Genomic DNA, 15,840 nt, shown 5'->3' on the forward strand with positions numbered 1-15,840 from the left:
ATCAAAACCAAAACAACACCAACCCTCAATCACCCCCCACCAAAAGAAAAACTTTTTTAAAAAGCAGCACCTTACTGGTCCGAAGCCTCCTGGGCTTCCACTGCTGCTGCGACCGCCGCGGTCAAGAGGCTTGAACCTGGTCCGGGTGCTTCGGCCACTCGCCCCCCGGCTAACTTCCCGTTCACTCCTTGCCGCCCTCTGCGGACCTCCAAAACCAGTACCAGTGGCTGCTCACCAAGGCAGCTGCATCGGTCCTCAGCACCCCTTGCTGTCACCGCCGATGCAGGGCTCGATAATCACTATCCATGCCCCGGTGTGAACGGAACGCGGTGGCGGCTCTTGGGGGCTTTTCACCCGATGCCGCCGCCGCTGCTGAGTCCCGTTCACACCAGGCCAGGGACTGAGCACAGCCCAGCGGGAACAAGACCCAGCAGCGGCAGTGGGATTGGGCGAAGAGTCCCGAAAAGCAGCCAAGGAGCCATCCGCCAACGACGGGCTGCGCTCAGTCCCTGGCCTGGTAGGAACGGGACCTAGCAGCGGCCGAGCCACTGCATCCCTTTCCTGGTACAGTACTTTCCTGCACTGTAAAAGTTAAAAAGTTCCCTGACCCCCTGCTCTAACCGTTGGGGGAAAAGAGCTACAAGGAAGCAGCCTCTTCGCCACCAACGGTTAGTGTATTTGAATTTCCCGCCCCTTTTCCCTGCCTTTTCCATTCGTAAGTCAAAGCTCATGCCACAAGTCAAAGGAAAATTTTGCAGCCAGAGCTCTTCATAATTCAAATTGTTCGTAGCTCAGGGCGTTCGTAAGTTAAGACACCTCTGTATTAGAAATTCTGTTAGAAATTCTTGGGACTTCTTGGTGGAAAACAAGAGCAGTTTTATTGTATGGTCTTTCCTTTGTAATACCTGTCATTTTCCACAGAAAATATAGGGTACATAGAGCCTGCCAAGAGCTGCAAGGAGCTCTATTACGACATTCTAAATGCCTCATGTTTTGCTAAGGGAAGAATTTGCTTCAATTTGACACTTCTTGTTTTCATTCTTTTCAGGGTGCCTGGAATAACAGTTGCTACAGACATCATTTGTGGGTTTCCAGGGGAAACAGATGAAGATTTTCAAGAAACCATGAAGCTTGTAGAAGCATATAAGTTTCCAAGTCTTTTTATTAATCAGTTTTACCCACGCCCTGGGACCCCTGCTGCAAGAATGCCTCAGGTTCCAGCCCAGATAGTAAGTGCTTTTCCCCCTTTCAGTTTTTAAAACTTCTGTGAAATATACAGAGAGAGCAGAGATGGAGGACATTACTTTTATTTTGAGTTAAAATTCCTAGAGTACCACAGCTAATTAGAGTATACATGAAGCTACAGTCATGTGAAAAAGAAAGCATGCCCTGTTTGAATTCTGTGGTTTTATCTATGAGGACATAATAAAAATTATCTGGCCCTTAGCAGATTTAAAAATTAGGTAAGTACACCCCCAGGTGAACAACAACACATGGCATAATACACCATGCCATGACTCTTGATATGTAAAACCATAGAATTCAAAGAGGGTGTACTTTGTTTTTCACATGACTGTATTTTTTTAAAAAAAAAATTCTATTTGTGAGAGTTGGGACTGGATGATAATTTTGAATATTAAATATTTATTTTTGAGGGAAACTGAAGTTGTGAATACCCTACCAAAGTTGTGTGCTAGATTCTCAAGTTCTGTTGATACTTGCTTCATAAACACCTACTATGATTGCAAAACATTGTAAGATGTAACATTGCCTTTCAGCCTTTCTGGTAAAATCTGTTACAATTTTTGCAATTATTGTGTCTTAGAGGCAGGCAAAGAAAGGGCCATGAACTGCATGTGTCTTCTGTCTACCATTTGTATGACCTCATGTATCCCAGAGGCTATTTTTTAAAAAGTTTGAAAAACTTATCACTTCCAACTCCTGAATCCTTCTAGAATCTGCAAGATTGCTACTAAATGGAATTAGGGATGTAGAAGCCCCCAGCTAGGGGACTGTATATCCCATTCCCTATGTGCACTTGGACAAGGAGGATGGACTGGTAAACTGTTTCTAAGAATACCTGGAAAACCCTAGAAAGGATTACCGTAAGTCAGAAATGACTACATGCTATATCATTATTATTAGCTCTCCCACTCACAGCTCTCAAAACCTTGAAAACAGAACCAGATGTTTTGTTTTAAAGGTTTGCCCATTCCTGCTCTATCTGTATAGTTCCACAGGCATAGTTCAACAATCTTGATTCTTGCCTTTGAAACCTACATAGCATGCAACATGGATTGCCTCCTCCACTATATGCCTCCCCTGTGTACTCTGTTCAGTTTCTGAGATTTCTCTTGAGATGTTACCACCAAGCTAAAAAAGGTAGCACAGCCGCAACACCAAGAGCGTTTTTGTAGGAGGCTGAATTTCCAAAATGTCCTTTGGCATTGATTGTTGCTGCCATAGAGTATCTATCCCTTTATATTTGATGGTGCTCTTTTTACCTTGCTGCATTTATTTTGTTTGATTGTTCTGCTGTCCTGCTGTTTCACTCTTGTGTTATTGCTTCATATGTTTGAAATCATTAATTATAGAGTAGGATATAACATTGAAAATAAATGCTGCTTTACAATAGCATTTGCAGCTTAGCCCCAACAAGCAAAGTAAGAGGTATTAACACCAGAAAGAGAACTTTTCTTCCTTGAAGACTTGGTAAAGAGAGTGTTTGGCAAATTTAAATTGTGTGTCTCTGAAGTCTCCCATTGTGATTTTCCACTGGAGGCATAGAAGGGAATGAGTGAGAAATAGGTGATGGTACAGCTGAGGCATTTCCTGGTTCTCACATTATTTTCAGAGTTCAGACTATTCCTGATGTAGTTTGGACTCTACCCTTCTTTGATCTGTAGTACACTGCCACCTCTTCTTAGCAAAACCCTTCACCTATGGCACAGGCAGAGCTGCTTGCATGAGAGGGTTGCTCCAGCCTACCATGCTTCAGCATCAGCAGCAGTAGCTGTACTATCCCGCTTTTTAAAATATTGTGCAGATCTGTCACCAATCAAGTGTTCTCCAGCAAGGCCCTCACAATCTGCTGGGCATTGTAAGAGAACCTGTAAGTATTAACATTTGGGAGCGGGGAGTATAATATGAGATGGAGTTATTCACACTCTCTCATCTTCTCTGTCAGTCACATTCAAAAGCTTGCTGTAGGAAACAGGGAACCAGCACATTGGCAATTTCTGTTGTTAGTCTCAAAAAAGAGAGAGAGAAAAGAGAATGGTTTAATAGTAAGTCAGCTCTTACGTAAGTCCCCTTGAATTAGTGGCTCTACTCAATTTGAGACTATCAACAGGATACTGGCTGTTATGTAGCATGTTCCCTGAAATATACAGGAAACTGAATATTTCCTTGAAGTGTTCGGCAATTTCAGTGGGTCCAGAGCATGGCAATCAGATTGCTAACTAGGGCTGGCCACAAGGAGCACACAACCCCTCCGTTACTGATAGTTGATCCATTTCTGGGCACAATTCAGATTACTGGTTCTAATTTATAAAGCCCTAAATGACGTGGGTCCTTTGGGAGCTTGCTTGGGTGTTAAGATAATCAGGCAAGGCCTTTCTCTCAGTCTCACCACCTTCACAGGTGTGTTTGGTGGGGACACGGGATGGAGCCTTCTATGTGGCTGCTTCCAGGCTTTAGGACTCCCTCCCACAGAACGCCAGTCAGGCCCCACTTCTTCTTCATGGGCTCTGTGAATGCACACAATTGGCTTTGGACTGCACCTGCACAGGACTCCTCAGAATATTCTAGAGCTTAAAACATATGATTAATAGTACGTTTCCCCATGGTGCGCATGCTCCACCCGCCTGTAATACCTCAGTTCCTTCAATTATCTGGTATTGATTCTGGTCTGGTTTACTGATTATCGCTGTATTTCTGGAAATTTTGATTTTGGATTGGCTACAGATTACAATTTTGGATTCTGCTGTATACATCGTCACTTCGGCTTTTGATCTCCGGACTGATTATTGATTTCCTCTTTTGGATTACGGACTTGATTGTAATTAGACTTGAGATTATTCGGATACTGATTTCAGTATCCAAATAATTACGTCAGCTCTTACGCAAGTCCCATTGAATTGTTTTCCCGTGAGTCTTCCTTCCTTTCCCCTTCCCTCTTCTCACCGGGTTCGTTGAATTTTATGGCCTCCTCAGGCCCATTTAAGCAGTGTTCTCTGTGCACCAACAAGATCCCCTTCATGGGCAGCCACAACCGCTTCATGGCGGACGCTGCTTCTAAAGCAATGACATCTGCCATCGCAATCAGAAGGCATCCCATGCTCAAGAGGGATTATGGATGATGCGAGGTCCCGCATTGAGAACCTCCCCTTTGATGGAGTTGGGTTGTTTAATGAGAAGACAGACAAGGTGATGGAGAACTTACATAAAATCAGAAAGACGGCTCACTCTTATTCGGTCCATCAACCACTATGCCAAAGATATCAGTGGCGCAAACCTTTCAATACAGAGCAATTGTATCAACAACCTTCCCATCAGGCTTACTGTTCTTACAGACATCCCGCTCAGGAAAGGTCTCACCTCCCTCCAGCATCTTCTGATAATATTGCCTTCAGATCACAAACTCCCGTCCAGCAAACCTTCCGCCGACCTGCAAAGAAAGGCAAATAGTACCTTTTATTGTCTCATCCTGAACTATCCACCCGTCCTTTCTCATCACCCCCGGCTAGCTCCTTTCTTAGACAAGTGATCCTGTCTTGGGTGCTTGCTATCATAAGTTCCGGTTACCTCTTAGAGTTAATAGATCTCCCTTCTATCGGTCAACTCAGATTCACAACTTACGCACCTGCTCTAGAAGATGAGATATCTATTCTTCTCCCGAAGCAGGCTATCGAATGTGTTTCCCCTCAAGAGGTTCCAGGTGGGTTCTACTCTCGCTATTTCGCAGTGCCCGAGAAAGATGGCAGTCTCCGGCCAATCCTAGACCTCAGACTACTGAATACCTACCTCCATCCAAGGCATTTTTGTATGGTCACTCTGGATTCCGTCACCCCCCTCCTTTGTCCAAACGATTGGTTCGCTGTTATAGACTTGCAAGACCCCTATCCCCATATTTCCATCCATCAGCATCACCGCAGGAATCTTTGCTTCCACTTCATAGATACGGCTTATCAGTTCTGCGTTCTTCCCTTTGGCTTTCCACCGCCCCGAGAACTTACACGAAATGCATGGCTCCAGTGGCAGCCTACCTTCGTCTACACAACATCACAGTCTTCCCATATATAGACAACTGGTTGATTGTGGCTGCTTCCTTTCACAAGGCATCACAAGATACCAAATGAAGGCACACACTTGTGCACACGCACGAAGGGCAGTGCAGCACTCATGCGGGCGCACGTGCTTTGCGCATGTGCGAAGGGTAGTGCACTGCTCATGTGGGTGCTTGCATGCAGGTCCAAACTGGCTGTGTGGGGGGGGGTGTGCGGGGGTGGGGGGAGGTCTCTTTCTGTGGCCTGGTTGTGCTCAGGCCACGGACCGGCACCAGGCTGCGGACCGGGGGTTGGGGAACTCTGTTGAAAATCACCGTTGCCGAGGCCACCATGGGGCTACTAGAATAGCAGTGGCGTGTAGCTGACGAGCCCTGACCAATGTCCACTGAATCAATGGAATTGGAGGGAACAGATAAAGGAGACAGTCCTCCCAGTCTACCATGAAGGCGTCCTCCAGTGAGGCTCTGCCTTTCCCCACCCCAGAGCAGAACATGTTGCACTTGGTGTTGTACTGGGTTGTGAACATGTTGATGGTTGGAGTTCCCCAGTGATGGCAGATCATAGAAAAAAACTGAATCATCAAGTTCCCATTCGTGAGTCTGAGCAGTCATGTGGCTCAAACGGTCTGCGATGTCATTGTCCGTTGACACACAAATGACGACTGGAAAAACATGATGGTCATAACACCATTCCCAAAGATGTATTGCCAAGTACAGAAGCAACATCGAATGGGTGCCCCCCTGCTTGTTGATATATTATATGATCATAGTGTTGTCCGTGACCACCTTGGACTCCTTGACCTGCTATTAGTGGGTGGAAGGCGTGAAAAGCCTTGATGACTGCCAGCATCTTCAAATGGTTTATGTGAAGAAGTTCCTCTACATTATTTGTATGCTTCCATGGCCCACATAAAGGCTCTCCTGCTTCATCACAGATGATTTCTAGATGAATCATGTCTGCTATTACACTGGCCTATGAACTGGCTGGAGAAGCTCCACCAGAGGCATTAAAGGCACATTCTGCGAGAACTATGGCTACTTCAACTGCCTTATTGTGTGGCGTTAATGTTTCAGACATTTGCCAATCAGACACTTGATCCATGCTGTCCACCTTTGTGACGCACTACCGACTGGACCTCAGGGCCAAGAAGGAAGCAAGTTTTGGAAGGGCTGTGCTGACTTTGTTGTTGGGGTGATGGCCCTCCTTCCGGTAAGTGAGCTTGCTAGTCACCTAATTGTGTGCATTCACAGAGGCCATGAAGAAGAAAGAGAGGTTACTTACCTTTAACCGTGGTTCTTCAAGTGGTCCTCTGTGAATCCACACATCCCGTTTGTCCTCCTCACTGTCTGTCACCTGGTTCTTGAGCTTTATGGGTCAGAGCCTTGACAGTGGCAGATATTTCGGAACTGAGGTATTACGGGTGGGCAGAGCATGCACGCCACGGGGAAACTTACTAGTAATCACATGTTTTAAGCTCTAGAATATTCCGAGGAGTCCTGTGCAGGCCCAGTCCAAACCCAATTTTGTGAATTCACAGAGGACCACTCGAAGAATCATGGTTACAGGTAAGTAACCTTTCTATTTGCTGTCCTTCTGCAAGCAGGCAAAGACCTTTCTCATCAAGAGAGCTTACCTTCAGTGGCTTCCTGCCTGTTTTAAAGTGGATTGTTGTACCCTACTGCTTTGAATGTGTTTTTGGTGTTGCTTTTGCTTACCATTTTTAGTGTGTTGTTTATTTGATCATTTTTAGTATTTGTATTCTTGTTTTTAGCTTTAAACATTGTCTTTTTATTATGTAAAGAGGACCATTTTTAAGGGTCCTTTTTATTATAAAATAAATATCAGCCACTATCCTATTGCACAGTTCTGCCTGCACGACAGGAGTAAAGTAATCAGTTGTGGCAGGCTGCAGTTTATTCAAGAGTTGCTTTTACCCCCTTTCATGATAAGCGTGCCTTTGTATCATTGGGCACACACCCCAAAATCAAAAAAGGAGCTTTTAAGATAGTGGCAATCTGCTGTGGCTGGTTACAGTGCTCCTGTTGCACAGATGGAGCTGTGCAATAGGATGCTGGTCATATTCAGATTCTGTGTAAAACCCAAATGAATTATATTCTCATTAGAATCTGAACATGACTGTGAAATCCTTCATGGAAGTATGTTATTCAATCACTAGTAAACAACATCTTGATTTTTCCTACAGAGTAAAAGGCTTTCAGATGTCATCCATCCTTTTGGTGTCAGAAAATGGCATTTCTTAGGTCAAGAGTAATTGCTTAGGACCATCTGTGGATAGATTTTGCTTCTCTCGAAGCAATTAGCACATGACTGGATCAGCTATATGGTTTAGAGGCACATGGATAAATTATTATATACTGCAGAAGACACACAAACCTTAACACGTTCTAAAATTCAGCCTGGAAAGTAATTGTGCATCTGTTTGTCGACACTGGCAGCAGCTCACCGAGAAACTGTTTTTTCCACCCAATTTTACTGTATGAGTAAAATTAATGCTGCAAATCAAAATTACACTTCATTATGAGACCACTGGAAAAGCTGCTCTTTTTTGGCTCAAGTGAATCTGGATTTAGTCACTGAACTGTGTATTGGCACCATATCTATGTTGCAAAGAATACCGAGGCTAAAACCCTGTTGTGCAATGATGCAAATGGCATAACCTTTGGAAGTGAATTGCTATAAAGCAGAGAGCCTCGTGGCGCAGTGGTTAAAACGCTGTACTGCAGCTAAAACTGTGCTCACGACCTGGGGTTCAAATCCCAGGTAGCCGGCTCAAGGTTGACTCAGCCTTCCATCCTTCCGAGGTCGGTAAAATGAGTACCCAGCTTGCTGGGGGGGCAATGTGTAGCCTGTATAATTAAAAATTGTAAACCGCCCGGAGAGTGCTTGTAGCGCTATGGGGCGGTATATAAGTCCAATAAATAAATAAATAAATAAATAAATAAATTAAGAAATCATCATAGACATTATCTGTTGTATAATGAGTTGTGCAACTCAGCATGCAACAAGTAAGATCTACAAATATTTCTTAACTTACAGCAGTTTGCTACCTAAAGTTACACTGTTTGCATAAACTGTGGCACATGATTTCAGCCAATGAATTATGATACTGTGGTGATACGTAGTGATTTGCGTACACAGGATTGGACAACAATTTTTAATGTCTTTAATAGACAAACCAAATTTCTTAATTCCATTACCATCATCCACTATCTCCTGAAGGCGGGGCACAGGGTCTTCTGACATGCTGAGCTACACACCCTGAACTGTGGTGGTTAATGGGCCCCTGTTCTCTTCCTCATCCGAGGAGAGGAATGGGAGTCCATTCTGCATGAAGCCTCACATGGTCAGAAGACAGCTTGAAGTCTCATAGTTTTCCAGGTGTTTCCAGGTGTTTGAATCATAACCTGAAATTTTGCTTTTTGAATGTTATTTTGTCTTTAATGTAAAAGATTTATTCTTCAGTGTCTGTTTTTAAAATAAGGTTTAATATTAGGCCTCAAATCTTACATTTTTACAAATTTTGATACCTACAGTTTACTTCGTTGTGCTTTGAATCTGATACATCTGGTGATGTTATGTTTTTCTTGATTTTTGGTGTGACCGTTTTATTATTTCAATCTGTGTTATGTGTTGCTTGCAAAGGCATTTTAAAAGTTTAAATTTGAACACTTTAGGAACTGAAAAGAGTACACCATAAAAATATTTAATCCTGTCAAAATGCCTTGAGATGCCCTTGAAAAGTCAATTTCGACAGTAACTAGAAAATGTTACTTGTTACCTCAATAGTTTCAATCCCACACATTACATTATTTTTAATTGTAATTTTGCCGCTTCCTTGTTACACTTCCCTCTCCCATACCTAGTTGCAGATGACTACATTACTTATATAAAGTTATGCTCAAAATCCTCCAAGGTAGGCTTCAGCAGTATGTGGACCGAGAACTCCTAGAGGGACAAGCTGGATTTTGAAGAGGCAGAGGAACTAGAGACCAAATTGCTAACATGTGCTGGATTCTGGAGAAAGCCAGAGAGTTCCAGAAAAACATCTACTTCTGCTTCATTCACTACGCAAAAGCCTTTGACTGTGTGGACCACAGCAAACTATGGCAAGTTCTTAAAGACATGGGAGTACCTGACCACCTTATCTCTCTCTTGAGAAACCTATATGTGGGACAGGAAGGAACAGTTAGAACTGGATATGGAACAACTGATTGGTTCAAAATTGGGAAAGGAGTACAACAAGGCTGTATATTTTCTCCCTGCTTATTTAACCTATATGCAGAATAGATCATGCGAAAGGCAGGACTGGATGAATCCCAAGCCGGAATTAAGATTGCTGGAAGAAATATCAACAACTTCCGAATTGCAGATGATACCACTCTGATAGCAGAAAGTGAGGAGGAATTAAAGAACCTCTTAATGAGGGTGAAAGAGGAGAGTGCAAAAAATGGTCTGAAGCACATAAAAAAAAACTAAGATCGTGGCCACTGGCCCCATCACCTCCTGGCAAATACAGTGGTGCCTCGCTTAACGACGATAATCTGTTCCAGAAAAATCGCCGTTAAGCGAAAACATTGTAAAGCAAAATTAAAAACCCCATTGAAATGCATTGAAACCCATTCAGTGCGTTCCAATGGGGTAAAAACTCACCATTCAGCGAAGATCCTCCATACAGCGGCCATTTTCACTGCCTGTATGAGGAATCCGTCCCTAAGCACAGCGGGGAGCCATTTTAAGCACCCAGTGGCCATTTTGAAAACTCGACGATCAGCTGTTTTTGATCGTTGTAAAGCGATCGGTTCCCAAAGCAGGGAACCAATCATCGCTGAGCGAAATTCCCCCATTTAGACCATTGTTTTGAGATTGCAATTGCGATCACAAAAAGATAGACGTAAAGCGGATTTGTCATAATGTGGGGCAATCGTTAAGCAAGGCACCACTGTAGAAGGGGAAGATATGGAGGCAGTGACACATTTTACTTTCTTCAGCTCCATGATCACTGCAGATGGTGACAGCAGCCATGAAATTAAAAGACGTCTGCTTTGGGAGGAAAGCGATGACAAACCTAGACAGCATCTTAAAAAGCAGAGACTTCACCTTGACAACAAAGGTCCGCATAGTCAAAGCTGTGGTTTTTTCCAGTAGCGATGTATGGAAGTGAGAGCTGGACCATAAAGAAGGCTGACAGCCGAAGAATTGATGCTTTTGAATTGTGGTGCTGGAGGAGACTCTTGAGAGTCCCCTGGACTGCAAAGAGAACAAACCTATCCATTTTGAAGGAAATCAACCCTGAGTGCTCACTGGAAGGACAGATCCTGAAGCTGAGGCTCCAATAGTTTGGCCATCTCATGAGAAGAGAAGACTCCCTGGAAAAGACCCTGATGTTGGAAAAGTGTGAGGACAAGAGGAGAAGGGGACGACAGAGGATGCGATGGTTGGACAGCTACCAACATGAATTTGACCAAACTCCCCGAGGCAGTGGAAGACAGGAGGGGCTGGCATGCTCTGATCCATGGGGTCAGGAAGAGTCGGACATGCTCTGGCATGGTTGTTTTGGGTTTTTTGGGTTCTTTGGCCGTGTTCTGAAGATTGTTCTTCCTGACGTTTCGCCAGTCTCTGTGGCCGACTGGAGTTCCTACAACCATCAGATCCCGGCCGTGAAAGCCTTCAAGAATACATGCTCTGGCATGCTCTGGTCCATGGGGTCATGAAGAGTTGGACATGACTTAACAACTAAACAACAACAACACATTGCTTATAATGCATTACTTCCCAACTCTGGGTTCAGTGCAGCATTGAAGTAAATCCATTGAAGTAAATCCTGTGCTCCTGAAATCAGTGTAATATCATGAGAGTCCTTAACTTTTCCATATGCATGAGGAGGCAGACCATATCTTTGCAGTTATGAATCCATGTAGAGCACTAGGTTTGCATTTCTTACTAATGGTTGTGTTTCCTTGCTCGGGTATTTTTTAATTTTTTGGGAATTTTTTGAATATTTGACCTTTTTCTTTCAGAGTTTTATCAGGTGGTACTGAGTTTTGCGGAAAATATGTTATTGCCACATGTCAAAATTTTATGAAAATCTTTATTTTCTATATAAATGCCTTCACCTTTGGAACATTCAAGATGTGTCATATTTTCGGGGGGTGGGGATGGTTTCCAGCCTTATTATAGAGTGGTTTTTTTTGTTTTGTTTTCCAACAGAAAAAACAAAGAACAAAAGAACTATCCAGATTGTTTCATTCATATGACCCATATGATCACAAGGTAAAAATAAAGCACAGAAATATTTTATTCTGTTATAGTACTGCGTTGATGATGATGTGCAGGCCATTCAAGCTACTAAGGGGTTTAATGTGACAATTTCAACATCCTATAACGGTTAGAGCTATATTTGTTGCTCTGTGATAGAAACTGTTGGGATCCTTAAGGGACTCCATTTGCCTGGCATGTGAAAAACTCACTCTTTCCTTTTGCCTAGTATTTAGATCCTTTGATCCCCCTCCCCACCCCAGGCAATCTTAGTTGTTGGCTTTGGAATGTTTATGGCAGGAGTGGACAACATGGTGCCTATGAATGCCTATGTATGGACCCAGGACGGTTTTTGCAATCCCCATCATGCTTAGAGCCCTTCATCCTGTTGGACATGGTTGAGTACAAAGAACACTGAGGAAAATGCATGTACAGTATTTGAATGGGAAGGAGCAGATAGAAAGAGACGGCACTCCTTAGGTTTCCTGGGCTTTTTACCTGCTATGACACATGTTGAACTCCTTTCAGCCTAGAATGATATTCTGAGCACCTCCTTCTCACATTTTTTCTTGACTCTTTCTGAGAGAGAACAGTGGAAACATCTTGTCTTTGTCCCTGGCATGGGGCAACTGTGACTGTACATGTTCACTTGGTTAGCTAGAAGAATAATTGATGGTATCTTTTGATCTCACTGTATTTCTGTAACAAATGCTGGGCAGAATCCCTGTTAAACCTAGTGATGTGAAGTCCATCAGGGTAAATCTCAATCAATGTCAACTTGCCACTAGTGAAGAGGTTGGTGTAGGCATTTGTCACGAGCTAGTCATCTGACTTTACATATGACACCGAATGCCTACACTGACTCCTTATCTAGTGCAAATTTGCCCATGAAATTTATACTGTTGGGCTTAGACCAGCATCATTCTACATTTGGATTCAGGCCACTCATTTTTTTTAAACTAAGAAGTATTAATATGATTTTTTTTTCCAAAGGGGGAAGTATGTTCTGCTAACCATTGTGATATTCAGGAGCTACAGTCACAAGGTTAAGTTAGCAGTTGCATTGCACTCCTTGCTCAGCCTACACAGTGGTCCCCTCCAACAAACCTCAACATTTTTTTAAAAATTGGAGGGAAGAAATTGTTGAGAAAATCGTGGTGTGCCCTCTAGGAGGCTGCAAGCAATTTTGCCCTATTCTGAAAGGACCCCAAGGACCTTAGACTTCCCAATACCCCCCATTTTTATATATTTTATATATGTAGTTGCTTCTAGAGTGTCCCGGGTTATTTCACTTATTTATTAAAATTGAGTAAACCCATTTTTTTAAATCAAGAAGTGCCCACGTTGGCAACCTTTACTGTAAACACTGCCTTTTTAAAAGTTAACAATAATTTTAAAATTAAATGTGATCCAGCTAACTCAGTCTGCCAGCAGATGTAGAAAATGGCCCTTGACCTTCTCCTCACACCTTGAGATCACACAGCCCTGTTTGTGACATTGCATATTTGTGTGAATGGCACTCTGCTGACCCTGTTAGCCTCTGCCCCACAACTTACAAGTATTCTTCATTCCTTGGTGCACAGTTATTTAAATTTGGTCATTAGATGGCCACTCTACTTTGGCTTTTTAAAAATCATATGCAAATCTGTAGCCCTTTTTTTTTAGCTCAGCAGCTATGGCTGTCATGTATGTTTGTCCTATTTCTGGGATGGTACATTTCTCTTTATACTCTTCTGTCTAGAATTTCCATAGGAAGATCTCTTCCATATCTGTATCCTCTGAGTCAGCCATAATTGTATAGCTGTTTGTTGGGATACTGCAAACCTATTTTCTCACAAGTTGAAAACAATGTGAAGGGGGGGCAGGGAAAACTTGCAAAATTAAACGGTTTCATTGGATGTATCTGCTACCCCTGTTCCCATCACAGTTTTTTTTAATCTTGCAGGGTGATTGTATAGGCTTGATTCAAAAAGTATAAAAACTTGTGCAAATGGATTGAAAAAGGAAAAACAGTTGGCAACTAAGATTCTGAAATGAAAATTTTATTAACATTGTACAGTTGGAGCTGTTTTAAGCTAAATATAATAGCAGATCAACTAAGATCTAATAAAGAGAATCAATTAAAAGAGCCAAAAGCTTGGGTATTTTTTCCTTGTGAATGAAAAAAAAGCCACCAAAGAATTTATTTTTATCTACAGTTGTTGTTTTTTTAAAAAACCCTTCCCTTATTCTTTCATTTGCATTCCTCCCGACACATGGCCATCTGCAACCTCTGTTGTCTTCACATCCTTTATGGCAGTATATCAAAGTATCGGCCAATTTTTTGGCTTGGGTTGTGAATGTGTACACTTTAAATTACTCATCAGGAGATGTGGAAAAGAATACAAAAGAAAAGAATATAGACGCTTAGACTTGCTCTTTTGATCTTTCCTTTAAGGGCTTTGGTAAATAATAAGCATTACAGAAATGAGTGGCAAATAGTTTTTGAAAATCTGAGGACTATGCTTTTGACTAGGTATGGAGAACAAGCAAATGAGATGTGCAGCAAATTAAACAAGAAGCAGTGTTCCACCTTAAATCATCATCTGTTTTTTACATTAAACCTTACTGTACATCTGAAATTGTGCATTTATTTGTGCTTCTCCATCCCCCAATCCCAGAAGCAACTCATATGTGCAGGCCCTCTGCTGTTGTTTTTAGTTTAAACATTTGGTGTAACCTAATAATGTTCACATTATATTAAAATGTCTAGGTTACAGTTTCTGTAATTCAATACACTACTGCAGCTGCTGCCTTATGGTGGCCCGGCAAATTAATTCATTTTACATATTTTAGGGCCTCATATTTTCCACAGATACTTTTTAAAAAAGCAACAATTCCTTACATTTCTTGTAAGTTAACTCTTATGACTTCAGTGGAACTTATTTTGACATCATGGCTATAATCTAGCAAAATCCTAGTTTTTGATGATGGGGAATGTCTTTCTGTCCCTCCTGCCCCCTCCCCATACATTTGCAATTTGCTTTTGGTTGATTTTCATTTCATGGTTCAGGAGTCTCCTGAATTAGGAAGGACACCAAAACTCCACATGTGTGCAAGGCTCTGGATGGGAACCAAAAGAGTTTAGGACTATGCCAGCAATATTTCCACACAGAAATACCTTAATACAAACCTTAAGATGCAATGATTGCATAGTACAGTGGTGCCCCGCTTGACAACGATAATCTGTTCCAGGAAAATCGCTGTTAAGCAAAATTGTCATCAAGCGAAAAAAAACCATTGGAATGCATTGAAAACTGGTTAATGCATTCCAATGGGGAAATACCTCATCGTCCAGCGAAGCTTGCCCATAGAGAACCGCCGGTCAGCTGTTTAAAATCGCTGTCTTCCGAAGCAGGGGTCCGGAAAACAGCCATTTTGCAACGGGAGGGAAGCCATTTTGTGGAGCCGGAAAAATCGTCGTTTAGCGAGCAAGCGGTTCATAAAGCAGGCTCCTAATCAGCATCAAGTGAAAAAACCCCATTGGAATCATTGTTTTGCGATCGCAATAGCGATAGCAAAAAAATCATAAAGCGATTTCGACGTCATGTGGGGTAAGCGTCTAGTGGGGCACCACTGTATATGTTATCATAATAGCTATATGGGTTATATATGTTTAGAAATTTGTCTCTTGAGAATGTCTTTTTGTCTGCTGCTTACAACTTCACTTCCCGACATACTCATGGAGAAAGAATGGAAGAGAGAAGTTGTAAGTGTTGATTTAATTGAAGTTTCTACTTTTTAATTGTTCTTTATTATATTGCATTTCTTTTCAAATATTTGCTAAAATATGCTTATACTGTATTCTGCATTGTTGAAAGGAGCAGTATATCTGGAAAATGAGGAGTAGAACTGTCTGGGGACCTTTCTGTGTTTCTTTATCATAGATCCTAGGCCAGGCCCCTAATGTTTTGAATGGCCTGTTGCTCAGAAGTGTGGAAAAGTATCCTTCCAGTGGGTTTGGTTCTTTGTGAGATTTTGTGACAAGTGAATGCACTTAAGTGCTCAATGACACATTTTCTTCTCCACTTCTGCTCCTGAACTTTCGGGATGCCATGAGACACGGCTTTTGTACTACTTGGGGTAGATCTTCAGTTAAGGGTTCACAGCTCACATGACATTGTTCAGGGACAGTGTGGTGATTGTAAAGCAGACAGAGAGGGGAAAGGTAGAGAACTCAAACTCCAGGAACCTATTGAAAAAAACCCTGTAGAAAAACAGATGTTATAGCTAACAA

The 15,840-nt window shown here is 42.3% G+C and overlaps 1 protein-coding gene across 7 annotated transcripts in view; it reads left to right on the top strand.

The window, feature by feature from the left end:
- CDKAL1 (CDKAL1 threonylcarbamoyladenosine tRNA methylthiotransferase) overlaps positions 1–15,840 on the top strand; it is a 356,111-nt gene that overhangs the window by 266,394 nt on the left and 73,877 nt on the right. For 6 of the 7 annotated variants that reach the window (XM_072998681.2, XM_072998682.2, XM_078393501.1 and 3 more), the window contains 2 exons: positions 1,049–1,229; positions 11,517–11,579. In XM_072998681.2, coding sequence (XP_072854782.2) covers positions 1,049–1,229; positions 11,517–11,579 — 244 coding nt within the window. Of the gene's footprint in view, positions 1–1,048; positions 1,230–11,516; positions 11,580–15,840 lie in introns of those variants that run through there. The other variant, XR_013545224.1, reaches the window with a different exon arrangement.

This window comes from Pogona vitticeps, chromosome 4 (genome assembly GCF_051106095.1).
Source record: "Pogona vitticeps strain Pit_001003342236 chromosome 4, PviZW2.1, whole genome shotgun sequence".
NCBI lineage: Eukaryota > Metazoa > Chordata > Lepidosauria > Squamata > Agamidae > Pogona > Pogona vitticeps.